The following is a 27,130-nucleotide window of genomic DNA, read 5'->3' as shown; positions in this document are numbered from 1 at the left end:
TCCAGCTGAGTCAGGACTATTTATGATTCCAGGAAATTTAACGTGAGTTTGTTTTAAACTGAAGAGAAATGTACTGTCATATCCCTAACCAGAGCCTAAATTCATATGAGAAGCTAGGCCTGATGGAAGATTACTCACTATGCAGATTCTTGAATCTGTATCAGGTTCTCAACTTTTCATTAATACACTCTAGGCCTTGAGGGATCCCATAACCTTTAAGGTTGGAATTTAATTCCCATCTTCTGCAATGGGATAGCACGATGAATAAGTAATATCTGTAAATCAGTCGCTGAATTTTTCAGAAGCAGCAGCAAGGTTCCTCCTCATCACTACTCGTTTTCCCTGCAGGAAGTATTTAGCAAGGCTGATGAAAACCAGCAGAGGAGCAGTGCAAGCTGCAGGTGGGTCCACAGGGTCAGCTTTGGACTACTTCTCAAGATCTGTTCTTCCAGCTCTGCATGGAATACGATATTCAGATGGAGCAAGACAGATGCTACCCAGATATATGTTTATAAGATTTCCATGGTTCAAATGCATATCTCTCTCTGACTATGCCAATGAAGCAGGGATTTTGATCTATGACAGACCATATGTGATCCATGAGAATAAGTTCATTTTGGACCTCAAAAGCCCAATGCATGTACTTCTAACATTACTCATTCATGTTTGTGAGAACCTTTGATATACATGTACGTCCCTCTGTCCAGAGGCCCATAAACCATGGTCAATTTAACAGTGTTTGCAATGGAGTAGTCCATGAGTATTTACTGAGAGAAGGACCTGAATAAAGTTATAAGAGCTCAGAGAAAAACTATTGATAAGAAACAGAGGCAAGAAGCTAACGAGCAGGCTGAGATAACATAATCAAGTTACTACGCTATTGTGCTTCCCTACTTGAGAACAGCTTTTAACTTATTTGTAGATTTATTTTAGAAAAAAATGAATGTGTTTCTCTCTCTCTCTCTCTCTCTCTCTCTCTCTCTCTCTCTCTCTCTCTCTCTGGGTGTGTGTGCATGCACATGTGTATGTGTATAGGCAGGTATGCATGAATGCATAGATATAAGAATATAGAGGTCAGAGGTCCATGTCAGGTGTCTTTCCGAATCATTCTCCACATTTTTTAAATCTTCAAAATATTTATTTACTTTGTATGTATGGATGTTTTTCCTACATTCCTGTATGTGTACCAAAGAGATGTGTGGCACCCGCAGAGGTTAGAAGAAGGTGTTGGATCCCATGGAATTGGAGTTAGGATGGCTATGAGACACCATGTAGGAACTGGGAACCAAATCTGGGTATTCTGAAAGAGCAAGTACTCTAACCTGCTGAAAAATGCTGCCAGGTTTTCCACATTACTTTTTGAGTCATGTTCTCTCACTGAACTCATAAATTTTGGCTAGGTTAGCTTGCCAAAGAGCTACAGGGACATACTTTTGCAAGTTCCCCAACCCTGCTCAGGCCTGAGGTTACTCTACCACACTGCCTAATTTTCACATGGCTACTGTTAATCTAAAATCAGTTACAGAGGAAGCATTTTACCCAATGAGCTCTACAGCACAGTAGTGGTATTTGAAAAACATTAACATGTCATTTTTATTACCTCACATATATACAATTCATATATTTATGTTTCATTAATAAGCAAGTAGCAAACAAGAAAGAGATATTTATTAGTCATCCAACACTTGTTAGGAACTGTTCCAACCAACCCAAGAATGTCAAGCTCCTTCCTTTATTTGAGTAACATTGAAATGGAAGACAAAAACACACCACAGAGGTTTTGGAAGAGCATTAGCTATAATGTGGTGAATGGTAAAAGACTGAGAAATGCACCTACACCCACCGGACCACAAGTTACTCTATACAGGTGAGCTATGGCAGACTACATTCAGAATGAGGGTGGTAGGACAGACCCAAAGGACAAGAATGAGGATGCCACAGTTGAAAGGTTGGAGTTGCTTCTGATAGCAGCCTGCACTAAAGCTCCAGAGAACCCAGGCATTTTCTAAAAGTGTCCAGTGCCCATTTACTAGACCTGAATGAGGAATCAGTAAATAACAATAAAATTATCACTACAGTGTTGTGGCTAGCCCTGGTGATGTTTGTATTTTGATGCTAACTCAGCTTCCCCAAGAGGGGCTGCCTGGGATGAGAAGTGAATTAAGTACTCAGGTGACTTCCTGTGAACCTTCCCCTAATGAATAAAGATTTCTAGGAATCAATCAGTGGGCAAGGAGCAGGAGTGACTTCCTAGTTGTAGAGCAAGAGGAGAGGGAGAAAAAAAAAAAAAAGTCTTGCTTTTAGACAGGGGAGAGGCTGGAGGACAAGAGGTAGCTAACAAGAGACCTCAGGATTAGATGGTGGAACCTCCAGGATTTACCTCCGGAGGAGTTATATTTAGGATAGCTTACAAAATTAGGATGCTAGTTGCTGCTCCCAGTGATTGAATTACCTGTTGATTCGGCACTAAGTTTGTGTGGTGTTTTCCTTCACACAGTGACTCAACTGGATTCCAGGGGGAAAGGTACTGGCTGCAAAGTGTGGGTTTGCAAAAAGTGCACCCCAAAAGACCATGGGAATCTGGAAGCATGGGGCTGGCGTGGTAGTGACCCGACATTGGGAACTTAGAGAGCTAGGTAGAGAGAATTCACAGCTCCCTTCCTTTGTCTCTCTTACTGCTTACAAGGCACATCTTCCTAGTTCAAATACTTTGCATTTGTTACTTTTTTTCTAGAGCGCATTATCTATCCCAAGATATTTATTTAATAGCTTTACTTTCTTTACTTCATATCTCTATAACCCTCACACTGTTTGTAATACAATGCAGTGCTAAGCAGTTTAATGACATAGCATGTCCCATGGTCACTGCCAGAAATAGACTATCCTTAACATGAAGGCAGGGTCTTTCTATCTCTAGCAGTTAGAATAGTGTCATGCACACGCAGCCAGTACATGTTTGTTGAACAAATCGATGATTGAAACAAGAACAGAACAGCAGTAGAAGAGATCATCAGATGTAAGTGGTGGAGGGAAGGAAGAATAGGGCCATGGCTCAGGGAGATGGATAAAATAGGGATTATGGGGAGTTTCAATGGGAGTATAGACACAATTAAGATACATAAATGGGGACAAAACCGAGTCAGTGTGGTAAGAAGATAAAGGAGGGTTCAAAGAAACTAGATGTAGGTATAATGGAAGGAGCATTTGAAACACATGGAATTTACCATGATTCCACAGTATTGTTGACAAATATTATTGACAAAAGGGTAGGTAATTGAGAAATCAATTTCACTAATGCATAACAATGGACACTAAGAGATTATCTAGTGATAATACTCTATTGCTTAAAATTTCTATTTCTTAATATTAGTTTGTATGTTTGTGTCTTATAATTATATGTTTGTAATCACATCTATACACATGCCAGCAAATACCGTGTTCTCTTTTTTTACATAGTAAATCTGAAAAAAGAAAACAATCCTGACTGATTTATATGTATCTCTTATCCTCAGGTCAAGATCATTTAAAAGGATCTTATTAGTTAACAAGACATGGCAGTACTAAAAGACATCTTTGGCTTTTCAAAGGTCATTACATTTAGTAAAAATCTATCTCAAAGTCCTGTGATATCAGGTCGGTGAGCCAACTACAGTATCAGTATCTGTATAGCCAGCTAACTAAAGTTTGGACTTTAGCTGAGGGTCTGAACTAAATTTATTAGCATGTTTTTCAAGATTCTTTTCATTTCTTTCCCCTTGTAACATTCTCATTTTCTAACATTGTAAGTTAAATAGTAGTGGAAAGTGTTTTGTTTTGAAAAATGAATGAAAAACTGGGCTCTGCTTTAAATGTCTTAACAGAGCCATGGCAAGGCTAGCTAAGAAGTATATAACACCAAGGGAAGACGTGATCTTACTTTTCTATTAAGGCAATAAAAACCTTCCTGTAACCAAACGACAAGTTTTTCTCTCTTTGACCTCAAAAAGACTTAGATACAGCTTGCATCATCTCCTGTAAGAACAGTGACTGTCAGCTTATTTTAATTACATTTACTTTCTAGAAATTGAATTCTGGGGATGCATAAATGGGCAGTTTCCTTGTGGCTCACCCAGATAGGGTGATCATATAATTTAATGTACATAGTGAGACCTTATGGAAGTAAAAGTGGGTATTATAAATAGTTACTGTGAGAATACAGAAATAGGGACTTTGCTGTATAAACTAAGACATTCATTCCCTGCCTCTAGATAGGAAGGACCTAACAGTACAAAGTCAATCTAACAAAATCAAACACATGGGTTTAAGTCAGCTTACTTGGCACACTTACCAGTCTTTAACTTTCAAAGATCTATACTGCACAATGATGAAAATTATAGTTAAATTATATCATATGTTATAATTTGAAGACAGAAGTGTAAGTACCATCCACAGACAAAAAATTTGGGCCAAGAGAAAGCAAACAAATTAATTGGAGCTAGGATATTCTAATAGTAATTAAAAAAAATAAAACAAAATGTTTTAAAGCAAAACAAAATACTTGAAATACATGTTTTAATAAGGGTATAAAATAATTCTAGAGACTGGCATGAAACAAAGTAATAAGTCAGAGAATGTGAAGTTTCAGCTCTTCTGGCCACAGCACAGGCTACACTGATAAGTGGAGGCACAGACAGTCCCAGCCATCAGTCCTATGGGATCCCACTGTATCTCACCCACTGTAGGGCATGGCACAGTAAATGCCAACCTGTATGAGTATGGAATAAGCAATACTTCCAATGGTAAGTTAACACATATAGAATTCATAATTTTTCTTTAATAATTCTTATTCTGTCCTCCAATACATAGCTTTAATGAATGCATGAGCATTTTTGTGTGGTTAACCATACTGGCCCTGGCCTGGACAATATCTACATAGTGACTTGTCTAAAAGCTAAACAACCATCTACTAGTAATGATAGTTTTTTCTACCATCTCAATTCTGGTTCCGCTTAAAATTAAGTTTCAATCTTTCAGAGTGTATAAAATTCCCCTCCAGTGATGGATCTTAAGCTAAGTTCTCAACTCATACCCTGCAGTAAAATTCCACAAATATTTGATGTCTCAGAACCTCCCACAAGTTTGTAATTCTCTCGACCTTCCTTCTTAGGGAGGGCGTGATTAGTAGTTACCAAGGATGACTACTTCTTTGCCTTACTGGAAAGAAAGTAAGAGTGTTTGGACAGGTACTCTGTGAAACATGTTGTTGATTAAGAACTCTCTGGAACAAACAAACAAATAAACAAACTCACAGTGGGGCACAACACACACACACACACACACACACAAAGACATGACAGTAAGAAGGGACTTAGGAAGAAGGGATTTGATGATAGATGAAATGGGATAACAGAGGATAATGGTAAGGGATTTTGCTCAAAGAGCATTATATCATACTGATGAAAGTGTAGAAGAGTAAGTAAAACAAAAATAAAAAGAAGGAACTGTCAGAGTGTGTTTGAGCTCAGCATGATATAAGAAATGAACACAACCAGGGAACTCTAAGCAGTATTTACTTCCCTCAGTTCATGTGGCTAAACAAGTCCAAGATGGAAAGGCCCGACTCCTGCTGAGGAACCTCTACTGGTTTGCAGATTGGTATTCTGTATTTCCACATGGCAGAGAGCAGAGAACTGGGCTGTAAAGTCAACCTTTCACCTATTCTATGAGACTTCTGCTATAGCCTGGGTGATAGCATGTTAGATAATACAAACACAATGGCACTTGCTCCAACAGATAGCATATTCTCAAATCAGAGTTAGGTCTCATTCAGTTTACTTTTCTCAATCAACAACAGGTAACAGAGTGACTAAGACATATACTAAAAGTCTATATGTGAAAATTTTTCTGAGGACTCAAGATAGAAATAAATAAACAACAAACTCAACACTGATATGTAATGGTAATTTCTAGGTCCCTATTTTTGAAATCCCTGATGGAAAAAAATATGTTTAATTTTTAATCAACTTTGAGACTAATTCATGACTTATTGTCATTACATTCTTCAATCTGACATGAAACTTTATTTTTTTTAAACTATCTTGGGATGTTTTTTACCCAGAGATGAAAATTCTTGGCCTAGAGATCACAGATTCTCTAAAAAGCAGACATGACAAACTGGTCCTGATGACTGCGGTGACCTTTCCCCTCCTTGGACTCTATATACTGTGTAGAAAGGGATAGGTTTCATACTTGCCTCAACTCTTCCCACCCTCTGTCAATACATACTGATTTTTGTTCCTTGTGCTTCTATTGCTTTTAAACACCCATGAAACACTTTGGTTTAGATACACAAAAGCATGTAGTATAATGGCCAAGTTCATTCCCTTAGTACTCAAATGCTTTCTAAAATTGACCCTAGAAAGGGTCCATATCTTACAGGCCAACATATCAAAGCCAGCTGTAGTCATGATGTTGTGCTTCCCCAGGGAGGGCCCTTGCACTCTCAAATTTCCTTGATGGAGTGGACCACAGTTTGCCAAGCAATACCAATAGCAATAGGATCTCTAGAGATACAATAGGTTTTTGTTAAAACAAAACAAAAATTGCATCTCAGAAGATGTAGAAATGCATTGTTTTGCCTTCTTAATGTAAATATTCTAATGGATTCTAGGAGCAAATTTGCATGGATTTACATTTCCACTCTCTGGAAGTGCATGGCAAGGAGAGCTGAAGAGAATACAACAATCTCTCATGAGTCTTAAAAAAATTTGTTTTTACATAATTTTATTCAACTTAACTCTGGTGACAATGAAAAGCTTTGTGGAGAAAAGTCAGTAATCTATTTATTGTGAGTAAAACGACAATAAATGAGAGTGTGGATGAATAAATGGCTTGAGTATCATAAAGCCTCTTGGAGATAATTACAATGTCCACACGTCTCACCATCAGCATATGAACATAGTTCTAGGGAAAAAGAATTCCAAAGTATTCTTGTGAATTACACACCTTGGAGAAATGGGAAGTTGTATCGATCATGGTTTATAATGTTCATACCATAGCAATCATCCCATGGTAGTCATTCAGATGAAATTGAAAACATATAATTTATGACATATTCCTAAGTTTTCAGTGATTGGATGTAGACTTAGAAAGGTTATTAGAATTGATGTTATATAGATGCTGTCCACTGAGGCTAAATTACTGACTGGTAGACAAATGAAACGCTGAAAAGTTTGTTTTTGAAATCTGGGTAAACACACTGAAAATAGCTAAACAATTCTCTAATATGCATGCTGTTCTACTCAAGATAAATATCTGATAGGACTCTCGACTTGCACAGTCTCTTTCCCTTTCTGTGGAAACTTGCTTGTGGTCCCAGAAAATAAGATGTATGCTATCTGAGAAGGTAAAGAAAAGGTGCTGAGTAAAGCACAGCTGCATACAAGGAGGTGCCATGCCCTCAATCCCATGACCCCCACAAGTGCCAGTGACTGCTGTGCTCCTGAAGTTGATCTGCTGTCTTCTATTTTACTGGGAAATATATTTCCCTCATTGCTCAGAGCTAATCACTCCATAATAAAGGGAATGGATGCAGCCCTCTCGAATGCGGAATGGAGGAGATCATGAGGCTGTGGAGGATGAGGAACAGGCCTTCGGCTTGGCCTTAAGGGCCATGGGAAAGGATCAAGACAACATAACCACAGAGGCCACAAAAGCCTACATGGTCCTTAGTAGAAATGGTTCACTGTCAGACTTGACCTTGAGTTTGGAATTATTAGGAGATTCATGTACCCTCAGGTTCAATGACTATTGCATTAATTAGCCAGGGTGAACTTGGGGACATCAAGGACAGAGAGTTAAAGTGATCTCAGGAAGAAAAGGCATGGATAGGAAAAGATGGAATGTATAAAATACAAGCAAATGACACATGGGTTTATTTCCTATGGGACAGGCTTGTATATGATTAGAAATAGTTTGAGAAGGAGAGCACATGAGTCTATGGAATTGTTAGGTTGAGGAAACAAAGATTAAAGAATTGAAGGATGATTTTACACACATAAAAAGCTAAAACCTTGTTCTCCTAGCTCCTGGAAGGACTGGAGATGACCACGCCTAGAGAGATATCAGAGAAAGCTAGCTGCTTTACTTGCATAGATTTGAAAACTTTGTAAGAAATCATTTTAACCTACGCAGTGTGTCTCCTGTATGAGTTTACATGAAAACAGTTACTAAAGACTGCTGCCTGCTGTACTAGGAAACCTCACGAGCTTTGCCCAGTTCTCCTTGAAGAGCAGGCTGGGTAAAACATATAAGGAAATGGGCTTCTGCTTTGTGTTTAGTTTCTGTTTTAAGGAAGCAAGGTTTGGGACTAATGATGTAGAATTCATAAAATATGAGGATTTCTAAAAAAAAAATATTAACAAAGATCAAAGCCTTGATGGTGTAGCTTTTATAAATGAAAGACTGGGTTCAGGTTCACTGGAAAAGGCAAATGAATGGCAAGGGAGAAGGAAGAAACAAGAAGGAGGAAAATGATGAGAATCCTCGGGCAAAGACAGAGCTCTTGAACTGACAGCTTGCATCCACAACTGACTCAGAGTCATTATTGAATTAGTGCTGCTCCCATTCCCGCCTTTGTCAGGATCCTCCTCACGCTGAGGCAGCTAGTTTTGCACACCATTTGGAAGTTTGCTGACTCTGGTACCACAGATCTGTCTTTTTTTTTTTTTTTTTTCACATGTGGTCATTTGGAATAGCAATGCGACCACCCTGCACCCTGATCACTTCTCACCCCGCAGTATTTCTTGCTTTGCCTTGGCCATAAAATAATACTTAGCTTTATATGCCCATCTAACATAATACCTCAAATGCCTAGTTTCCACTTCTGGATGAGTAAGAATTGGCTATTTGCAGTGTTTTTCATGCATTATTTCCTCAGTGCTTACTAGTATAAAATTCTACTCACTGTTTTTGTGTAGTTTATAACGGGTAGCTATCAGACTTGCTGTAGCATAATCATTTGATATTGCAAGATGGTGGAATATAAATAGCTTATGTTTCTACCATTAAGAAGAATAGAGTGTTCTGGTGGCAAATTTGTACTTGGTATTAGCACTTTGGTTTCTAGATATGAGTTGGGCCATTTTATAATGTCAAATGAAATTGTCACTGCAGTGATGCTAATTACTTAATGCTTACATCTTACAGTGCAGTTAGTCTGCATACATAGTAATCCATGTGACTACAATATTTATCATGTTGTCATGCTCGGATTTACATTGAAGATATTCACAATGCTATTTACCATTTTGCTGAATAGGCTGGATATGAGTACCATAGTAAATTTATAATATGGACTACAATATTTATTTGATAATAATATTCTACTGAAATATTTTCTTTCTATAAATGCTTTTAAAAGTCAGCATTCTTCAGGTTAATTTTATAGACACCTGAAATCGACCAAAGGTAATCAATATAAGTTCAGAAAGTACTATTTCCTAATGTGCTTAGAGTATCTTGATTCAAAAGATTACAGTAGGAAAGATACACATTCATATGTGTTTAGACAGGAAGGTACACATAAGAGAAGCGGGTGTGTTGCTATTTCTATTCCACATATGTCGATGTGTGGCTATGGATAGTGCCTTGACCATGAACATTACATTGAACTTAAGAAAGAAGAGCAGCAGGGACACCTGAAAGCATTTTCTACTTCCATCTCCAGAGCTAAGGGTGGAAACTGAGCATGCAAGAGTCCATTTTCTATTACTCAAAGGGAACTTTCTGAGACAATGATGTTAATGAGTTAACACAAAGAGAATACACTTGGGAAGAGGGAAAGAGTCCTGGATCTCCCTGAGTACTCACGAGGCCTCACTGAGGATCCAGTGCTCTGTATATGTACCTCTGTGACATGGTAGAACATCAGTTCAGGATTCTCAGGCATGACTGTGTAGCTATGTGGAAATCACTTTAAAAACAAAAAAATATACAGGGCTCAAGATGGCTCAGTGGTTAAGAGCACTGACTGCTCTTCTGAAGGTCCTGAGTTCAATTCCCAGCAACCACATGGTTGCTCACAACTGACTGTACAGCTACAGTGTACTCATATATATAAAGTAAATAAAACTTTTAAAACTAAATACAACATTATCAGTGTAGATCAGGCATGACTTAGTACCTATACAAAAGTCACTTTTTAAAATAGATATACATTATTAGTGTATATCTTACTTATTAATACAGGTGCTATTGTGTTTAATATCTTGCCAAAAGGAAAAAATGAGGAGGGATTTCTATTTATTAAACTATTGTATGCTACTTCATGACAACTCATCTTGAGGAAGGCCTCAAGACACTGTCTCTTTTTCCAGTACTGGTTTCTGAATCTTCATAATGGTATAAAATTCCTTTGCATATAATGCCCCATGTCTTCTAAAGAGTATCCTCACAACCACCAAAGATGTCACTGGATATATTAATAGGAAATTCCATCTGGCAAGTGAGTCATAAAGCTGAGATTCCTGGTAATCAGATAAATATAACCTTTGTCCTGGGGCCTATAAACATACACTGCTCTTCTTGCAAGAATGAATTAGACTGCCAGAGCCTCTAAGGTAGGACACTTTTTATGTTTCTAGCCCATCTCCCAAACCACCTCAAAGCACCAGTTTTATCTATTTTCTCTTGTTGCACAGTACTATAAAACAGATTTCTGTTCTGTGAAGGAGAAACAGATGTGAGTTCCTCTTTGGGAAGCCTCTGAAAATGATGTAGGAAACAAGATGCTAGTACCTGATGGCCAGCAACCTCCTTCACTTGCATCCTTGTCTCTCACTCAGCCTGTACAGCATTTGTTCCAATTCCTGTAGCACTTGCCAAAGAAAACAACACTGCTTCTGTACTAAAGGGTGAGGGTTGATATATTTGAAGATACTGATATACCGCTGATCATGTGAGGATGGATATAGTATTTATTTCACATTCCTTTCTAAAAGTTCATAAATTACTATTTAAGCTCCTAACATTCATTTGAGGTAGACAGGCCCAGACTCCCAACACAAGCTTGTAACACATGCCTTACAAACACTGGCTTAGTTACATAGTTGCTGTTGGAGAGTACAAGGCCTTCTATCACTTCTTTAAGACATATTTGTTATTATCAAGTTCACAATGGTAATGCCCTATGAAGCAATCAGTATATTTTTGGTTCCTCTTGACATGTGCTAGTAACTTAAAACAGAAAAGACGTCGGTGTTCCAGAAGTAACAACTTATACAGCACAGAACAAACTTAATGTAAGATCTTAATACATTTACATTACATACAACACACACTGTATCAAAATCCTATGTTATATCATATATAGAGATACATAGGACCATATATAATATATCACCATATAAAATATATTATACATTATTATAATATAATACAATATAAATACTGGATATACCCATGGCAATTACCATGCATTTCTAAAACAGAAGCATTTTCACTTACAATGGGACAGAATCTGTGGAATCAGAACAGGCTTTGACAATTAAAGCAAGCAATAATGTCTAATAACATTTGATAGCAAGGCTTACTAAAGAAGATCCTCCGAATTTGACCATGTTCATGCTGGAGCTCCTACATGTTTCAGGCACAGTTTGGTTATGGTGGTACACATGAGCACCTGTTCATATGAAGCATGCATTTCACCATTTAAAAATATATTATAAATTACTGAAAGCGAAAAATGTCATATGCCATTGTGCTGAGGAGATAACAGAACAAGGAAGAGTATAAGGAAAACTGATGAGGTAGACTAGAAAGGAGGAGTGAGGAGTTCTGCTTAACTAGAGAGGCAAGAAAGACCTTGTTCCTATGAGCTACATTCTACATTCTCATTAAAAGAATATTTGTCATTCCAGTTTTTCCGCAGATGACAAGGGAAAGGATGAAATATACAGGTTGTACATCTACCTGCAGTTGGTGTGCAGCATCAACTATATACCTGAGTTACTTCATGGCTACCCATCTGTCCCCTGTATTAGACTAGAGAGTATTAGAAGTCATAAGTTACCATATGACTTCGTTTGTTATAAGGCAAAATAACTCTCATATTTTACAAGGAATAAAATGGAGACTTATACAGCTGTTTGCTATCACATGGCCAAACAGAGGTCCAAGTGTTGCCCAAGAACTTGAGCACCTGGATTCTAGTTACAATGCTATAAATACTAGTAGCTTAGAAAATTTTAAATTATAATTGCTACTTTTATAATAAATATCCTCATTCTTACTAATGATAGATATGAGGAGGATATGAGAGATTCTACCCATATATGTGAGAAGAATGAAAGAAAGCTACTAGCATGCATCAGAGTGAATGTGCAAGGGAAGGTCATAGAATCCTCTGGCATACACATTTAGACAATGGCCTAGTTTGAGCAAATACTTAACAATGGTAGGTAATTAATGATTTAGAGCATATTAAGCACAATTACTATGTAGTGCGTTACTTTTCAGAAAAAGAAGGGAGTAAAAATGGGTGAACTAAAGCTAACAAAATAACTCAGCAACTGTAGCACCAGTAAGCCTGCAAAGAGCTGCATGCAGATAGGGAAACCAGGAAATTTTAAGTGTGATCAAACATTGTGTAGTAGATAAGGTAGCTTAAAGGTGTATATAGGTGGATGATGGCAGTGCCACTGAATGAGATATTGTGAGCAGGACGGTGAATTTTGTTTGGCACTGAAGCTCCTCTGTCCCAATGTTAGTTAATAGAAATATAACTTTGTGTTATTTGGAGTAGAGTTATGATTAGGGTGTTATTAGTACAGAAGTGGTAACTGAAGCTAAGGGACATAGGAGAAGGAGCAAGAGGCAGAGGTGAAGCAATGTCAACACTGAGAGACCTGAGGAAAAGAGGGACAATGAAGAGTCAGGAAAGGTTAGCAGACCACCTAAAGAATGCAGAAATAAAGAGCAAACTTTTTGAGTCCATCTGGTTACTACTCCTCATAAGGCCGGGGATATGGAGAGATAGTGAAGTCCTGGGCTGCTCTTCCAGTTTAAATGCCTCTGAGTGTCAAACTAAGATATCCTAGCAAACTTTTCATCTAAAATAGTTACCTAAACATGAAGCAGAGATTCAAATGGGAAGCATTCTAAGGGCATCCTTTAAGGTGAGTGAATTCACTCACTTGATTTTCCTGCATCTAAGAACCACCCTTGTTTTCAACACTGTGAACCGTATCACATATGTTCTGTGTGAGGCTCTATGGAAATAATACATTTAAGCCAGGGTATATTTCTTCTAGTAAACTGTTACTATGAACCATTTTTAGATTACAAGGTTATAAGGGTAGTAAAGACGTGTACTTTACCCAGGTATCCTGTGTTATCATCTTACAATCATGGGATGTTAATTACAATTAGTACTGCAGCTGTTTATTTCTAACTGTCCACATTCCACCACCTGCCTATCAACACCATTTTTTCAATTCACACACCAATACAGACTAGCAAACTACATTCTTTGTCATACATTAAGTCTTTTCTGACTTGTAATAATTTCTCAACAGACAGTCAGACTGCCTGATAGAAAATATTACATTTTGTTTCAGATCTGGTTAAAGATATTGGCTTGTTAACCCCACCAGACCAAGTTCCTGCTACAGCAGGAATGACGTGAATTTCTATATACTGAGTTTCCAGTGTAAGAGAACATAGCAAAACCTTTTTACATTTTGCTTGAGAGGCCAGACAGGGGGGTTAATTATGCTCAGGGGCTTGGGTCTGGTAGGATTAAAAAAAAAAAAAGACATTTTTTTCAGGTGCTTCTCAGTCATTCGTATTCCTCAGGTGAGAATTCTTTGTTTAGCTCTGAGCCCCATTTTTAATGGGGTTATTTGATTTTCTGGAGTCCACATTATTGAGTTCTTTATATATATTGGATATTAGTCCCCTATCTGATTTAGGATAGTTAAAGATCCCTTCCCAATCTGTTGGTGGCCTTTTTGTCTTATTGACGGTGTCTTTTGACTTGCAAAAGCTTTGCAGTTTCATGAGGTCCCATTTGTCAATTCTCATTCTTACAGCACAAGCCATTGCTGTTCTATTCAGGAATTTTTCCCCTGTGCCCATATCTAGAGGCTTTTCCCCACTTTCTCCTCTATAAGTTTCAGTGTCTGTGGTTTTATGTGAAGTTCCTTGATCCACTTAGATTTGGATGGAACATCTAGAGACTGACACACCCGGGGATCCATCCCATAATCAGCCTCCAAATGTTGACACCATTGCATACACCAGCAAGATTTTGCTAAAAGGACCTGATATAGCTGTCTCTTATGATGCTATGCCGGCGCCTGGCAAAAACAGAAGTGGATGCTCACAGTCAGCTATTGGATGGAACACAGGGCCCTCAATGGAGGAGCAAGAGAAAGCACCCAAGGAGCTATAGGGGTCTGGGAACAACAATATGAACTAACCAGTACCCCTGGAGCTCATGTCTTTAGCTGCATATGTAGCAGAAGATGGTCTAGTCGGCCATCATTGAGAAGAGAGTCCCCTTGGTCTTGCAAACTTTATATGCCTCAGTACAGGGGAACACCAGGGCCAAGAAGTGGGAGTGGGTGGGTAGAGGAGTGGGGGAGGAGGGTATGGGGGGACTTTTGAGATAGCATTTGAAATATAAACGAAGAAAATACCTAGTTAAAAAAAAGACACTTGGAGACACTTGAAAAACTGTGAAGCTCTCAGAGACCCATGGGTCCTCCTACATTCCAACGGATAGGTCTTAAATTTCATTTTCAAATGAGGTACTTTTTCAAACAAGACATTTATTATATATGATTATAATACACAAAATAAATTCATCATAAAAATAATGTATACCTAAATTCAACATTGGTAACAAATGCCTGTAAATAGTCTAAAATACATAGTACTTGCTGATGTGTAAGGGTACCTATATGCATGAAAGAGTTTAAACGATGGACAACTTATAATTCTTAACACAGGTCTCAGGCCTCATCACAGTGGAAATTTCCAAACCAGACATAATTAAATAACACAAAACTATCCTAGGTTAGTTTTGTTTGGACAGTTACAGGTTATCCTGGGGTACAGAGTGATGTCCTAGTTCAGCAAAACAAACGAAATATATGTGTGTGTAGATATAAAAGTATAGCAGCAACTGAAGTAATTGAATCTACTGTCCTGCAATACCAGTAAATGCCTTAAGAAGACATATTCTGTTGTTTTCCGTGTCTTAAATTGTAGACTTATTCCTGCTTCATTCAAAGAATGTGCACACCACCTTGTATGGTGCTTGGACTCACAACATTTAATACTTCCTACCGAATACTATGGTTTAGATATAAAGTGTTTAATCACTTGAGCACTGGAAAGTAAGTGTTGTTTAAGGAGCATTCTTATCAGATGTCATCCTGATAGTGAATTATTCAAGATTCCATTACACATAAGGAATACTGCCCCATGAAAGCAAAGCATTAGAGTCGCATGCATTAGAGAAGCCTTCTGTCCAAGAATGGGACTTGAGGGCAGATGAGTTTGAAATAAAGATAATTCATGGGATTTTTTTCTTCAATTAATCTCATATTCTAGATAATAAACTCTTTCAGGCTAAGAAGAGTCTTGAATCCAAATACTGCAAAGTTCAATGTTTCATGGTACAGCCTATATTGGATACCCCATTTATAATCAAAATTTTATTTTGCAGCAGTATCTTGTACCTTCTGTTATAACTTTGTGACAAATTTATCTTTATAAATTATAAGGAAATCAAGTAGAAAAATGTGTTTTATTAGGAAAAGAGAAGCATAAATGATTATTTCTTATACTTCATATAGATAATTTAGGAAGAAAAATTTAAAAGCTGTCATGATCTCACACTGTGATAAAAGGATGGATGTGGGGGATAATGTATTGTTTGCTTTTCTAATGTTTACTTCTTGCTAATTCATCAAATTAGAAAATGCATTCCAGGTTTAAAAAAAATCCAATAGAAACTACTTTCTCAAATTGAATACATGGTATGTAATAGTAACCGACAATGAAATAGAACAACCACAGCAATATGCTGGAGGGTTGGTTCCATGAATGTGGTTTCTGCCTCAGAATAGGCTACTGTACAGAGCCAACCCTTCTTCTACAGCAATGTGAAATAATATGCCTATGTGCTGAGATGAAGGGAAATGAATGACAGAGACATTGTGACAGGTATATGATGCCTGAGAGGATAAACAGAAGTGGGGTCCTGGGAGCATCAATTCAGCACACAAAGTAGCAAATAAATGACTAAAGAGAGATTAGCAAGTGCAATATGCAAACCCTGGACAGAGGTGTAATTCATAACCCCAGAGGAGAATGGGCAGAATACTGTTACATTCAGCTATTCACAAAGGTGCAACATTTAAAAACCCATGAAATACTGATGTCTGCACTTCTTGGTTTAGTATTTTCAGACTGCCCTTCGTCACAAGAACCTGAAGGTGCAGACAAGGAATGTGCAATTGAGGGCAGACTACTACCACTGTGCTTCACAACCTGAATGCCAGCTATGTCAAGAAGTTTCCATCATGAGCAACATAGTCTTCAGTTTATATAACCATGCTCTGTGTGTGTGTGTGTGTGTGTGTGTGTGTGTGTGTGTGTGTGTGTGTGTTTAGGTATGTAGGTACGTGTACAGAAGTTAGGTGTTTTCCTCAATCACTATCTACCTGTTTTTCTGTAACAAGGGCCTCTCTCTGACCCTGTAGCTCAATACTCAGTCACATGGTCTAGCCTAGATTCACCTGTGTTTGTCTCCTCAGTGCTGGGGCTATAGATGCATATCAACATAGCCTTGCTTTTACATGGTATTGAGGATTTCATTTAGTCTTCATGCTTGTGTATCTATTTGAGCTATCGCCTCACTCACTAAGTATACTACTTAAACCACTAAAACAATAATCATCTCCTCCATTATAAGCTTCTCATACTGCTCCAGGTCCACTGAAACAGAGGAGTCTTGCAAGAGCCACCCCAACATAGCCACACATTCTAGCATGCTGAATATTTAAATTGTAAGCACATACAAAGGTTGTGCAAAAAGATGTCTCTGATCTTTACAATTCCTCTTAAAAGTAAGCATGCAGTTCCTGTGTGATAGAGGCAACAGCGTATCCTCAAAGGTGGGAATGGCATTGGTTGAAATAATAAAATATATCTGTGTATAATTTAGTCATTTTTCAATGATTAATATTCCTTGTCCATTCCATGGCTAGGAAAACACATCCATGTCTTGCTCAGCATTCATTAGAGAAGTTTCCTCCTGAAGTAGATGACAACAAATACAGACCCAAAGCCAAACACTGTGCAGAGAATGAGAGATCTTGGACCACGCAGCCCTAAATGGGATGCTTTCAGGAAATCTCTCCCCTCAGGGTTCAGGGAGCCCTGTGTAAGGCAGGGCAGAAAAAGAGCTAGAGCCAAAGTGGGTGGAGGACACCAAGAAAACAAGGTTCCCTAAATCAACAGGATCTAGCACGTAACTCAGAGACTGAGGCAGCATGCTCAGGGCCTATGTGAGTTTGCTCACCACTGGGGTTGAAAGAGCTGAAAGGAGAAATGGACACACATGTTCATCGCTAACCAGAAGCTATCTCCAATTGCAAAGGAAGTCCAGGGCTATCTCATTAAAGAAACTATGCTTAAGGGCAGTTCCATGCCAATAGTAGATGGCTGCCACAAGATGAACTTAATGGCATCTCTGTCTCACAGTGCTCAAGCAGGGGATTATTTTAACCCTACAGGTCCTTTGTATAAACATTATGGCTTCCAGGTTTGTGTTTTTATGGGATTCCTGTGTGTGTCCTTTTGTACTATCTGTGTTTCTTATGCTTTTTCTTTGGCCCCTTTCCTGGCCTGGTTGTTTTGTCATATTCTGGTTTATTTGCTTGCTTTGTTTTACATTATTGTACTTTATTTTACTTTTACTCCTTATATGCTTGCTTGTTTTCTAATGGTCTGGATCCAGATTGAAGGGGAGATGGGGAGAAAATGGAGGAGGAGAAGGAGAAACCATAATAAGAATGAAACCAAAATCAGTATGAACAAAAGCCATTCTCAATAAAAAACATTCTTTGTACAGTTTATTACTTAAGTAACTGGTTCTAAATGCTACATTGGGATTTCATATCTCTACAATGCTTCACATGCTATGCAAAGTATGTATGCTTTTCTTCTATTGATTCAGCTCATATTAATTTAATTCTCAGTCTTACCTGAGACCCTGAAGAATGGGTATGGTGTTTTTGTACCTTTCCCAAGTTATCTGTCCTTGCTTCATGGTGCAGAGATTTAAAACTTGTTTTCTTCCTCTGCTACCGTGTTCCTATTTACTCGCCACAGCCTCTCTGATAAACCTCCCATTAACTGTCCCATTCCTTATATTCATAAAACATCAAACTCACCAAATAAACAGAGTATCCCTTTATACATTAAGTCTCTAATATCTGTACCTGATATCAACTTCTTGGTTGGATAGTAGAGATGGGAAGAAAACCAAAATCCTTTAAAGAGTTCAGGGTGCCCTAAAGGAGGAATAATGGGCAACATGAAGACGAGGAGGAGCAGATCCTTGTCTATTTGATCACAGAGGAAAACCTGACTAATCAATCAAGTATGGTTGACACAAGAAAAGAAAAACAGAACAGGTTTGCAAGTAAAGGGACAGACATATGAAATTGCCTGGGAACAGAATGGGGAGAGAACATGGTAAATTTTCATACCTACAAAAAAGAGACTTTAAGTACAGGCTTGAAGACACAGGCTTGGAGCATTCCAGAGGCTGTGACCACTAGGGCAGGGATGACTGCATTTTCCTCCACACAAATGCTCATGCATACCACTCCTCTGCTACAAGCCTCTTGGCACACAGCACAAGGAATCCAGGCTTTTTCCTGCAAACCCCTGAGCCAAGGCTCCATCTCTCCCAATAGTATCAGACCTAGGACTGGCAGAACTGAAAGACAAGGTCATTGCTATGTATGCATTCTGCTGGTCCTCTAGCAGGTGCCTCATTCAAAACTCCTCACTGATTGGACTTAATAATAACATTTAATAATAATTCCTATTATCATTATTTGCTTATTTTGAAACTCTTTTTTTTCCAGATCATTTTCTTTACCCTAGTCTATGAGTTTCCTGTATGTGGAGATCTTGTTGAATTTAGATAACATTGTTCCTTTTGAGAAACAATGGCTGTCTTATAGATACTATCAGTTATACAAAAATGGGACTTGTATAATTACGTTTCTATTTTTAATAATTTTAACAGAAATGCTTGAAAAGGAGGCACAATTGCAATGATTTATAATATTTTCTTAATAAACTCAAAATCAGCTACTTATGGTTAATTGCCATATATAGATAATTCTCAATGGGTTGTTTTCTTTTTTACTAAACAAGTATTAAATTATAGCAATTTACTGCTGGAAGAAGCATGAAATATTTGGTATAGTTCAGCAAAGCTGCAACAGATATGAGAAATGTTCACGGAATTACTTTCTTGTGTCTGCACATTGAACTATTTGCCAATTATGACAGTTAACAAGGTTTTTCTTCAAAGCTAAAAAAGGACTTATTCCTCAACTTAAAAAAATGTATGTGCTAGAGTAAATCTCTGAGGGACCACACTCCTGGAGAATAAGGTCTTTTTAGAGTTGCTTCTCCTAAAGCCATACTACCCTGGCAGGTGGCTATTCATTGTGTGTTATGAATAAATAATCCAGTGGATCTAGTCCACTCCCCATTCACAAAAGTAGAGGTATTCATCCTCTTTTGCTTTCCTTGAGTGGTGTAAGAAAGAGAGTCTGAGAGTGAAGTAGGATGATGGTGGAAAGGGATGAGAAATTCTTCACAATTTTACCCCCTTCTCTGCTGCAAAGTATAAAAGATACTAGCAGTAGCTAAGGCATTAAGGAAGCATTGTGAAGAGAAAACCAGATAGCATGTGAATATAAGTAATATAAACAGAGAATGGACTGGTCTGAGGTGTCTATTGTAGGCTACCCTACAATAGTAAATTAATGACAACACATTGGCATGCATTTACCAATACTTGTGCTACCCAAAGCATTCTAATGTACAATGATGTTCTCTTGGTATAAAATTATACAATTAATAATGCATATTGGTTTGTTACTGCTTTTGCTAGAATTTACAATAAAATATTTCATTTAATGCTTTAGTTATATTTCTAGGTGTCTATTGAAACAAAAACCTAAAACAAATTGTATACCACTTCAACAGGTACTGAAAGTATACGAAATACAGGCTGTGTACTAATTAATTTAATTGAACATTTGAGTGATGAATAAAAAAATTATTAAAGAATAAATAAATGCAAATCAGTAGATACCTTCTCTAGCTAAAAAAATAATAAAGGTGATATTTTAATTCTTTACGCATACTTTGCAGTGATGGCTCATGGGCCAAATCAAGGCCATATTTGTTTTTCATATAAAATACACAACAGTTAAACAGAAATATTTCAAAACATGTGTGGCTCGATCTGGCAACAGTGTGTGAAAACGATGATTCAATGATTACTTTAGGAAGGCACAGAAACCTGTTTGGGTTACTTTATCCATGGCCCAGGTCACCCATTTACACCATGCAAATCCAAGGCATCAATATCTGTGCTCTTTTCTCTATGCACCCTCAGTAACATATCTGCAACCCAGTCCAGATTTATGTGATAAACACAAAAAAGAGAAAGTCTCAAATAACAACACAGGAGTAAATAACTACATAGGCTCCTTTGCATCTTAACTACCAGAGCCTCCCTTTTGGTATGCATGGATCTTACCTGCAGTTCTTTTTCCTCTATCTTCCTTTGGAGCACTTGAAGACACTTGGTAAAGTCAGTGTGGTCTTGGTCAGGAGTTGAAATAAGATCACAGCCCTATGTGTTGAAGACAGAGAACACTGAGAATTAAGATTTCAGTGCATGATCAAAAGGACAAGCTCTAAAAGTAAAGACAGCCTATTATTAGATAAATCCTACGAGGCCAGTATTAATTCCACATTAGAATCAGCATCATTATCTTCATATCTTCTTTCTTTCTTTCACATAAAGGGACACATCAATAATTAAGTTACCATTAGGAGATAATTATGTCAATCATTTTCCCTAAAAGAAGTACATATTTTAACATGTAATCTGTCCTTCAGAGATACTGATGTGATAACACTCAAGATTAACGGAAGAATTTTATACTTGTATAATTAATTATACTCACAGTAAAATTACCTGAACTACAATGAAAGTATTTCTTTTAAAAACTCTAATTTATTTAATCAGACTACATCGTTTCAGTTACATGAATGGAAAAACTAGCATTAATATTGAACTAGTGATTATATTTTATACTTTAGGTACAATCTGCCTTGTAAGATTCTATTATAGTCTTACTCATGTGAGCAGTAGCAGAAAGAGCTTCCACCATGCACATATGAATTATCTTTGCGACATAATGGGGTGAAGTTATAACTTCCTTGCTTTCTTTATAACATCTCACCATCTGCAAAGACAACTAAGCCCTTTCTAAAGGACAAATCCAGGAGAGGGCAGCTTACCATCTCTTATGTACTTAGATGGCAAAAGGACCTGTGTTTTTAAAAAGACATCTTTCCCAGTGTCATACAGAGGCAAAAGTGTATAAAATCAGAACAGGGCGGGAGTCCATACTTCTTAATTCAGAAATGAAACAATTCTCTGACTCTGACAAGAAGCTGAGTAAGGGAAAGTTAAACATAATCTAGTGTATAAGAGTTGCCATTCAAAGAGTTTTCAAGGATACAAAACACCCATACGGACTCCTAAATTATTCTAAAAACCATCCTCAGTAGATTTAAGGCTTCTTCTTTTACCTCAAGGTCTCTTTAAATATGTCAAGCTCAACCTGAACTTCATTCAATTATGACTTCCTCACAATGGAGTGACCAATGAAAAAATTAATTTCTCACTATTCAGAAATATATGGTGCTCTAAAAGGAATATATGTCATCTTTACAAGATCAAAGACATAATTTCCTCATCCTAAAAGAATATTGAAATTTGCTATAATCACCAAGCAAGGGTACGAAGAAGCAACTGATCTAAAGTTAACAGTCTTAAGAGGAAAGACATATGCAAGTCACTTAGGGATACTAAAAGAATGACAGATAAGGCTGTCACCAACTATCATGATATGGAGAACTCCCTGAGGGTAGGAATTGTGTTTCTTTCTGTACTATTTCCAATTTTGACACATGTCTGCTATATAGTAAGTGTCTAATAAATATTTCCATGAATAATAAATACCTAATAAATATTCCATGAAGCAAGGAATATATTATATAATAAATATGTTAAATATACATAAATTTATAGACTTTTATAGCAATGTATATTGGCAATAGGCTGGGACAGTGTCTTCTTGCTAAACATACATCATTTACAAACTGAGATTTTTGTCTTTCTTTGTATAATTGTGACAACAAAACAACCTCATAAAAGAAAATAACCTAAACAGGCAAATGCAAACAGCAATAGATGATTCACAGAGGAGTCATCCCCCCAGGTATTCTACACAATCAGCAGACAGACACAGAGACAATGCTAGATAGGCAGAACAGAATTGAGAATCACTGCAAATTTTTAGAGATTAAGAGGCTACAAGTGCCCTAATGACTCTTCTCAGCTACATAGTAATATAACGGGGGGGGGGGGCACATAGATAGAAACATTGTGGTTATTCTCAGGAAAGGACATATTTTAACTTTCTGGAACCAAAAACGCCTTATAATATTTCTTGAATCAGCTCAATGAGAATGATTCTTAAATTAAAAGATGCCTTCTCTGCAAGTTGGAAACAGTTAATTACCCAGGGCTAGTGAAGTCATACATCTTGGAGATAAACCACTTCAATAAGCCAGCATAATTCCTAATTACACTCGAAATATTTATCAATATACACACAGATGAGTGTAGCTCTCACCTCACATCAAAGAAACTTCCCTTTGCAGCAGATGGAAACCATTAGAGACCACAACTGAACAAAATGCAGAGAACAATACATTTCATAGTGCCTAGTACCTACTGATACATACATAATTGTGTGGGCACGCACATACACACACACACATACACACCACACACCACACACCACCATATACACATACACCACGTACACACACAAAATCAGAACTCCTATGTAGATTCTGCAGAAGAGGAGGAGAAAATATTCTAAGAGTGAGAGGAGCACCAAGTTTCTTTGTGACATGTGTCTCCTGTCTCCTACAAATGTCCTCAAAGCTACACCCATCAAATCTCATTAATAAGGTTGCCTCAACAAGGCTCTAACAGTGATGACACCAATGGACAAGTTAATATGGAAAATGGAAAGTTCAAGGGGCCTGAATCTCAGATAAAGAACTATGGGGAATACTGAGAGTAGAAGAAATAATCTTCTCCAAGGAAACCACCCAAAACTAGTTATCTAATACCAAGTGGTCAGCCTTGAATTCATATATATATAAATGTGGGAACAATTATTTAAAAAAAAACATGAATTTGAGACAGAGCTAGGCAACTGAGGACACAAGACGTGGATGATTTGAGTGGCATCTAAGCTGACAGCCTGCATCCTGCAGTCTAGCTTCCAACATATCATAAAGTCCAATGCAAGCTCAAATGGAGGGAAATAAGAGGATATAAAAGAGGGAGGGGGATATTTGGGGGCATTATGAAGGTATTTGGAAGTAGTATAATATCTCTCTCTCTCTCTCTCTCTCTCTCTCTCTATATATATATATATATATATATATATATATATATATATATATATGATGTATGTATATATCACACATGTATGTATGTATATCCCCCTCTACACAGTGAATTGTTTCTCAGGTCCTCTAGTAACAAAGTGAATACAGTAAAAAGAAAAGTAAGAGATAGCAAAGAATAAATAAATTATCCACCAATCCTTATGTGTATACATTAGAGAGATACTTACCATGCTAAACAAAAACTAACTTCACAAAGTCAGAAGCACCAGGGCATTGAACAGTTTTCACTGATTTGACATTTTCTTTATTAAAAATTTAAAATCCTCATGACATCCAAAACCCAAAAACTTAGAAGAAAAGGCCATGGTGCTTAGCATTAGAAGGACTTAAGCTTCTAATTAGCAGTCTGCAAGATTAGTTTTCTTGTAGCAATACATACATTTTAATAGAAACACACTGAAGAACCCACAAGGTTAAAACTACAATGACCTTAAATTGTTTTAAAGTTCTTCTGCTTGGTGAAAACTGCATTATCATTGATTTTTCAGGGTTTCATAAAAAAGCAGGGCCTCTTAAAGCTAGAAAGTATTACTATTTTATGAGCCAGTAGGTGGCTCCAATTTCACACTGCATATACTTGTATTTGATTTTTTGCCATTTAAGAAGTACATACTTACATAACTAAAATTCTACTAAGTTCTCTCTATGAATATGTTACTCTCTCAAACTGGATTGTGATTCATTTAATATTGTATTTCATTAAATGTAGTTCACCCTGACTTATAACAAAAACATCTGGGCTCATGCCACAAAGTTCAGTATATGTTGATTTTATCCTAACCAAAAATAATATTTTGAAGATGTGGAGCCACAGTACTGACAAGGACTCTTCTTATGTCACAAATACTAGAGGGAAAAGTGAAAAGGCATAACAATTCTCTTTGACAACAATTCTGAGTTGACAACAGTCTCATTTATCAAGCATCTCTCAACCCATAAATACAAAGGAGAAAAAAGTTATGTAAACTTAACTATAAGTTACCATACAACTATTGCTTAGGGCTTATTATATGTCTGCAGCTCTGTTAATGTTGTGCAGACTGGGGAAAGGGAAGGTAATACCTCTCCTCTGACTTGTTTAACAAGCATGAAATCCAGTGTGAAAGGCTTATCATTATCATATGAAGAAGGGATCTACTAGATACTAAGAACAAGGTCCAGCAGAAATAAATCATGAACACTAGTAGCATAAATTATATTTGATTACTCATGAGGAAGAAAAAACAGAAAGATGGTCTCCTTATCTTCAACTTGACAATCAGAAAAATATTCTAGAAATGCTTGCTTATATTTAACATATGCCTGAAAAAATTGAGTTCAGTTCATTTGTAAATCACATTTTTCTTCTGGCATGTAGTTTGGACATCTGGAACAATATTTTGGCATTTGTGCTAAGCCACATTCTCTATAAATTAACTTTATCAGAAAACCCTGTACTTGAGGGATAAACATGCCTCCACTAATATCAAAATCACCCTTTCTGCAGGCTGGGATCTGTTCACTGTAATAGGTTTCAAAGCAGTATCACTAGATCAAAAGCCAAGGAAATGTTTTGAAAAATTCTTCACAAAATAGCTTACATTTCATAGTATGTACACATAAATGGATATTATATGATATATCATATTTTATCATTCATACATAGTTATGTATAATTGATACAAGTAAAAACTATCTTAAAGGTCTACATTACTCAAAATCTCAATCTCTTTCTCTCTGTCTCCCTCTCTCCCTCTCAATAAGAGACAAAGACATAGAAAGTGACACAGAGAGAAACAAAGATCCTCAAGCTTAGGAAATTAATAATTTATACCCATGTAGTCCATGATACTCTACATGAAAATTGAAAATATTATCACAAACTCATCCAAAACAATGAAGAACTAAGATAACCAAAGGGACTTATTGAAGCAGGATGATTGAACTTGCCTTCTTCAGATTTAAAAGTAATTAAAATAAAAAAAATGTTAGCAAACTCAAACACTAGACAACAAGCAGCACCAGGGCTGTGGTAGCCTTCTGTATGGCACACAACTATCTTCCAGGAATCTAACTGACACTTAGGAACATACCATGGGTAGCTACACAAGAAACAGCTTAGAAGAACTAGGGAGAAAAAGTAAATACATAAATCTGAACATGTGGAAGCTCAACCAAAGAAGAGAATTGGAGTCAGAAAAAATGATCAGACTTTGAGGTGGGTGATTTCTTAAATGAAAAAAATTACAAATTCTATTGAGAAATAATAATTAGGAAATAATATAACGAGAAAAAAAAACCTTCTACACACTAAGAAACACTTTATACCTACAAAGTATTTGCTATTGAGAAAAAGGGCCTTCTGAAAATTGAAAAAGAGTAAGTAATAACATGAAAAATATAAAGTATTTTAGTGAACATGTTAGAGAACAGAAAATACGTCAAATAAGTAAATAATATAAAAAGATACTGACACATCTGGCTTCTATCTGCACCACAGAGATAGCAGCATGTCACAGCTCTCCGCAACCCAATAATGAACAGAGACAGCTAGTCTCCCAAAAGTGCTAAAACACCTAAGATCATAGGCTCACAAGCTCACAGGAGAGACAATCTCCAATCAGAGACAGGAAAACCAGATAACACCAGAGATAACCAGATGGCAACAGGCAAGTGCGAAAACATAAGCAACAGAAACAAAGGTTAATTGTCATAATAAAACCCAATTCTCTCACCACAGCAAGCCCTGGATACATTAAAACACTGGAAAAGCAAGATTTGGATTTAAAGTCACATATCATGATGATGATAGAAGACTTTAAGAAGGACATAAATAACTTTCTTAAAGAAATACAAGAGAGCAAAGGTAAGTAGAAGCCCTTAAAGAGGAAACACATAAATCCCCTAAAGAATTACGGGAAAATACTACCAAACAGGTGAAGGAATTGAACAAAATCACCCAGCATCTAAAAATGGAAGGAGAAACAATAAAGAAATCACAAAGGGAGGCAACCCTGGAGTTAGAAAACCTAGGAAAGAGATCAGGAGTCATAAATGGAAGCATCACCAACAGAATACTGAAGATAGAAGAGAGAATCTCAGGTGTAGAAGACACCGTAGAAATCATTGACACACCAGTCAAAGAAAAACACCAGATGAAAAAAGGTCTTAACCCAAAATATCCAGGCAATCCAGGACACAATGAGAAGACCAAATCTAAGGATAATAGGTATAGAAGAGAGTAAAGATTGATTCCCAACTTAAAGAACCAGTAAATATC

General features: G+C 37.0%; 1 protein-coding gene across 5 annotated transcripts in view; it reads right to left on the bottom strand.

The window, feature by feature from the left end:
* The window catches only part of Tpk1 (thiamin pyrophosphokinase 1), a 328,195-nt gene that overhangs the window by 135,363 nt on the left and 165,702 nt on the right, over positions 1–27,130 (bottom strand). For all 5 annotated transcript variants that reach the window (XM_021164683.2, XM_085840651.1, XM_085840653.1 and 2 more), the window contains one exon: positions 20,846–20,941. In XM_021164683.2, coding sequence (XP_021020342.1) covers positions 20,846–20,941 — 96 coding nt within the window. The remainder of the gene's footprint in view (positions 1–20,845; positions 20,942–27,130) is intronic.

The sequence above is a fragment of the Mus caroli genome, unplaced genomic scaffold (genome assembly GCF_978045245.1).
Source record: "Mus caroli unplaced genomic scaffold, Mus_caroli_1 scaffold_7, whole genome shotgun sequence".
Taxonomy (NCBI): domain Eukaryota; kingdom Metazoa; phylum Chordata; class Mammalia; order Rodentia; family Muridae; genus Mus; species Mus caroli.
Note: the sequence above shows the minus strand (reverse complement) of the source record. Positions and strands in the feature narration are given on the sequence as shown.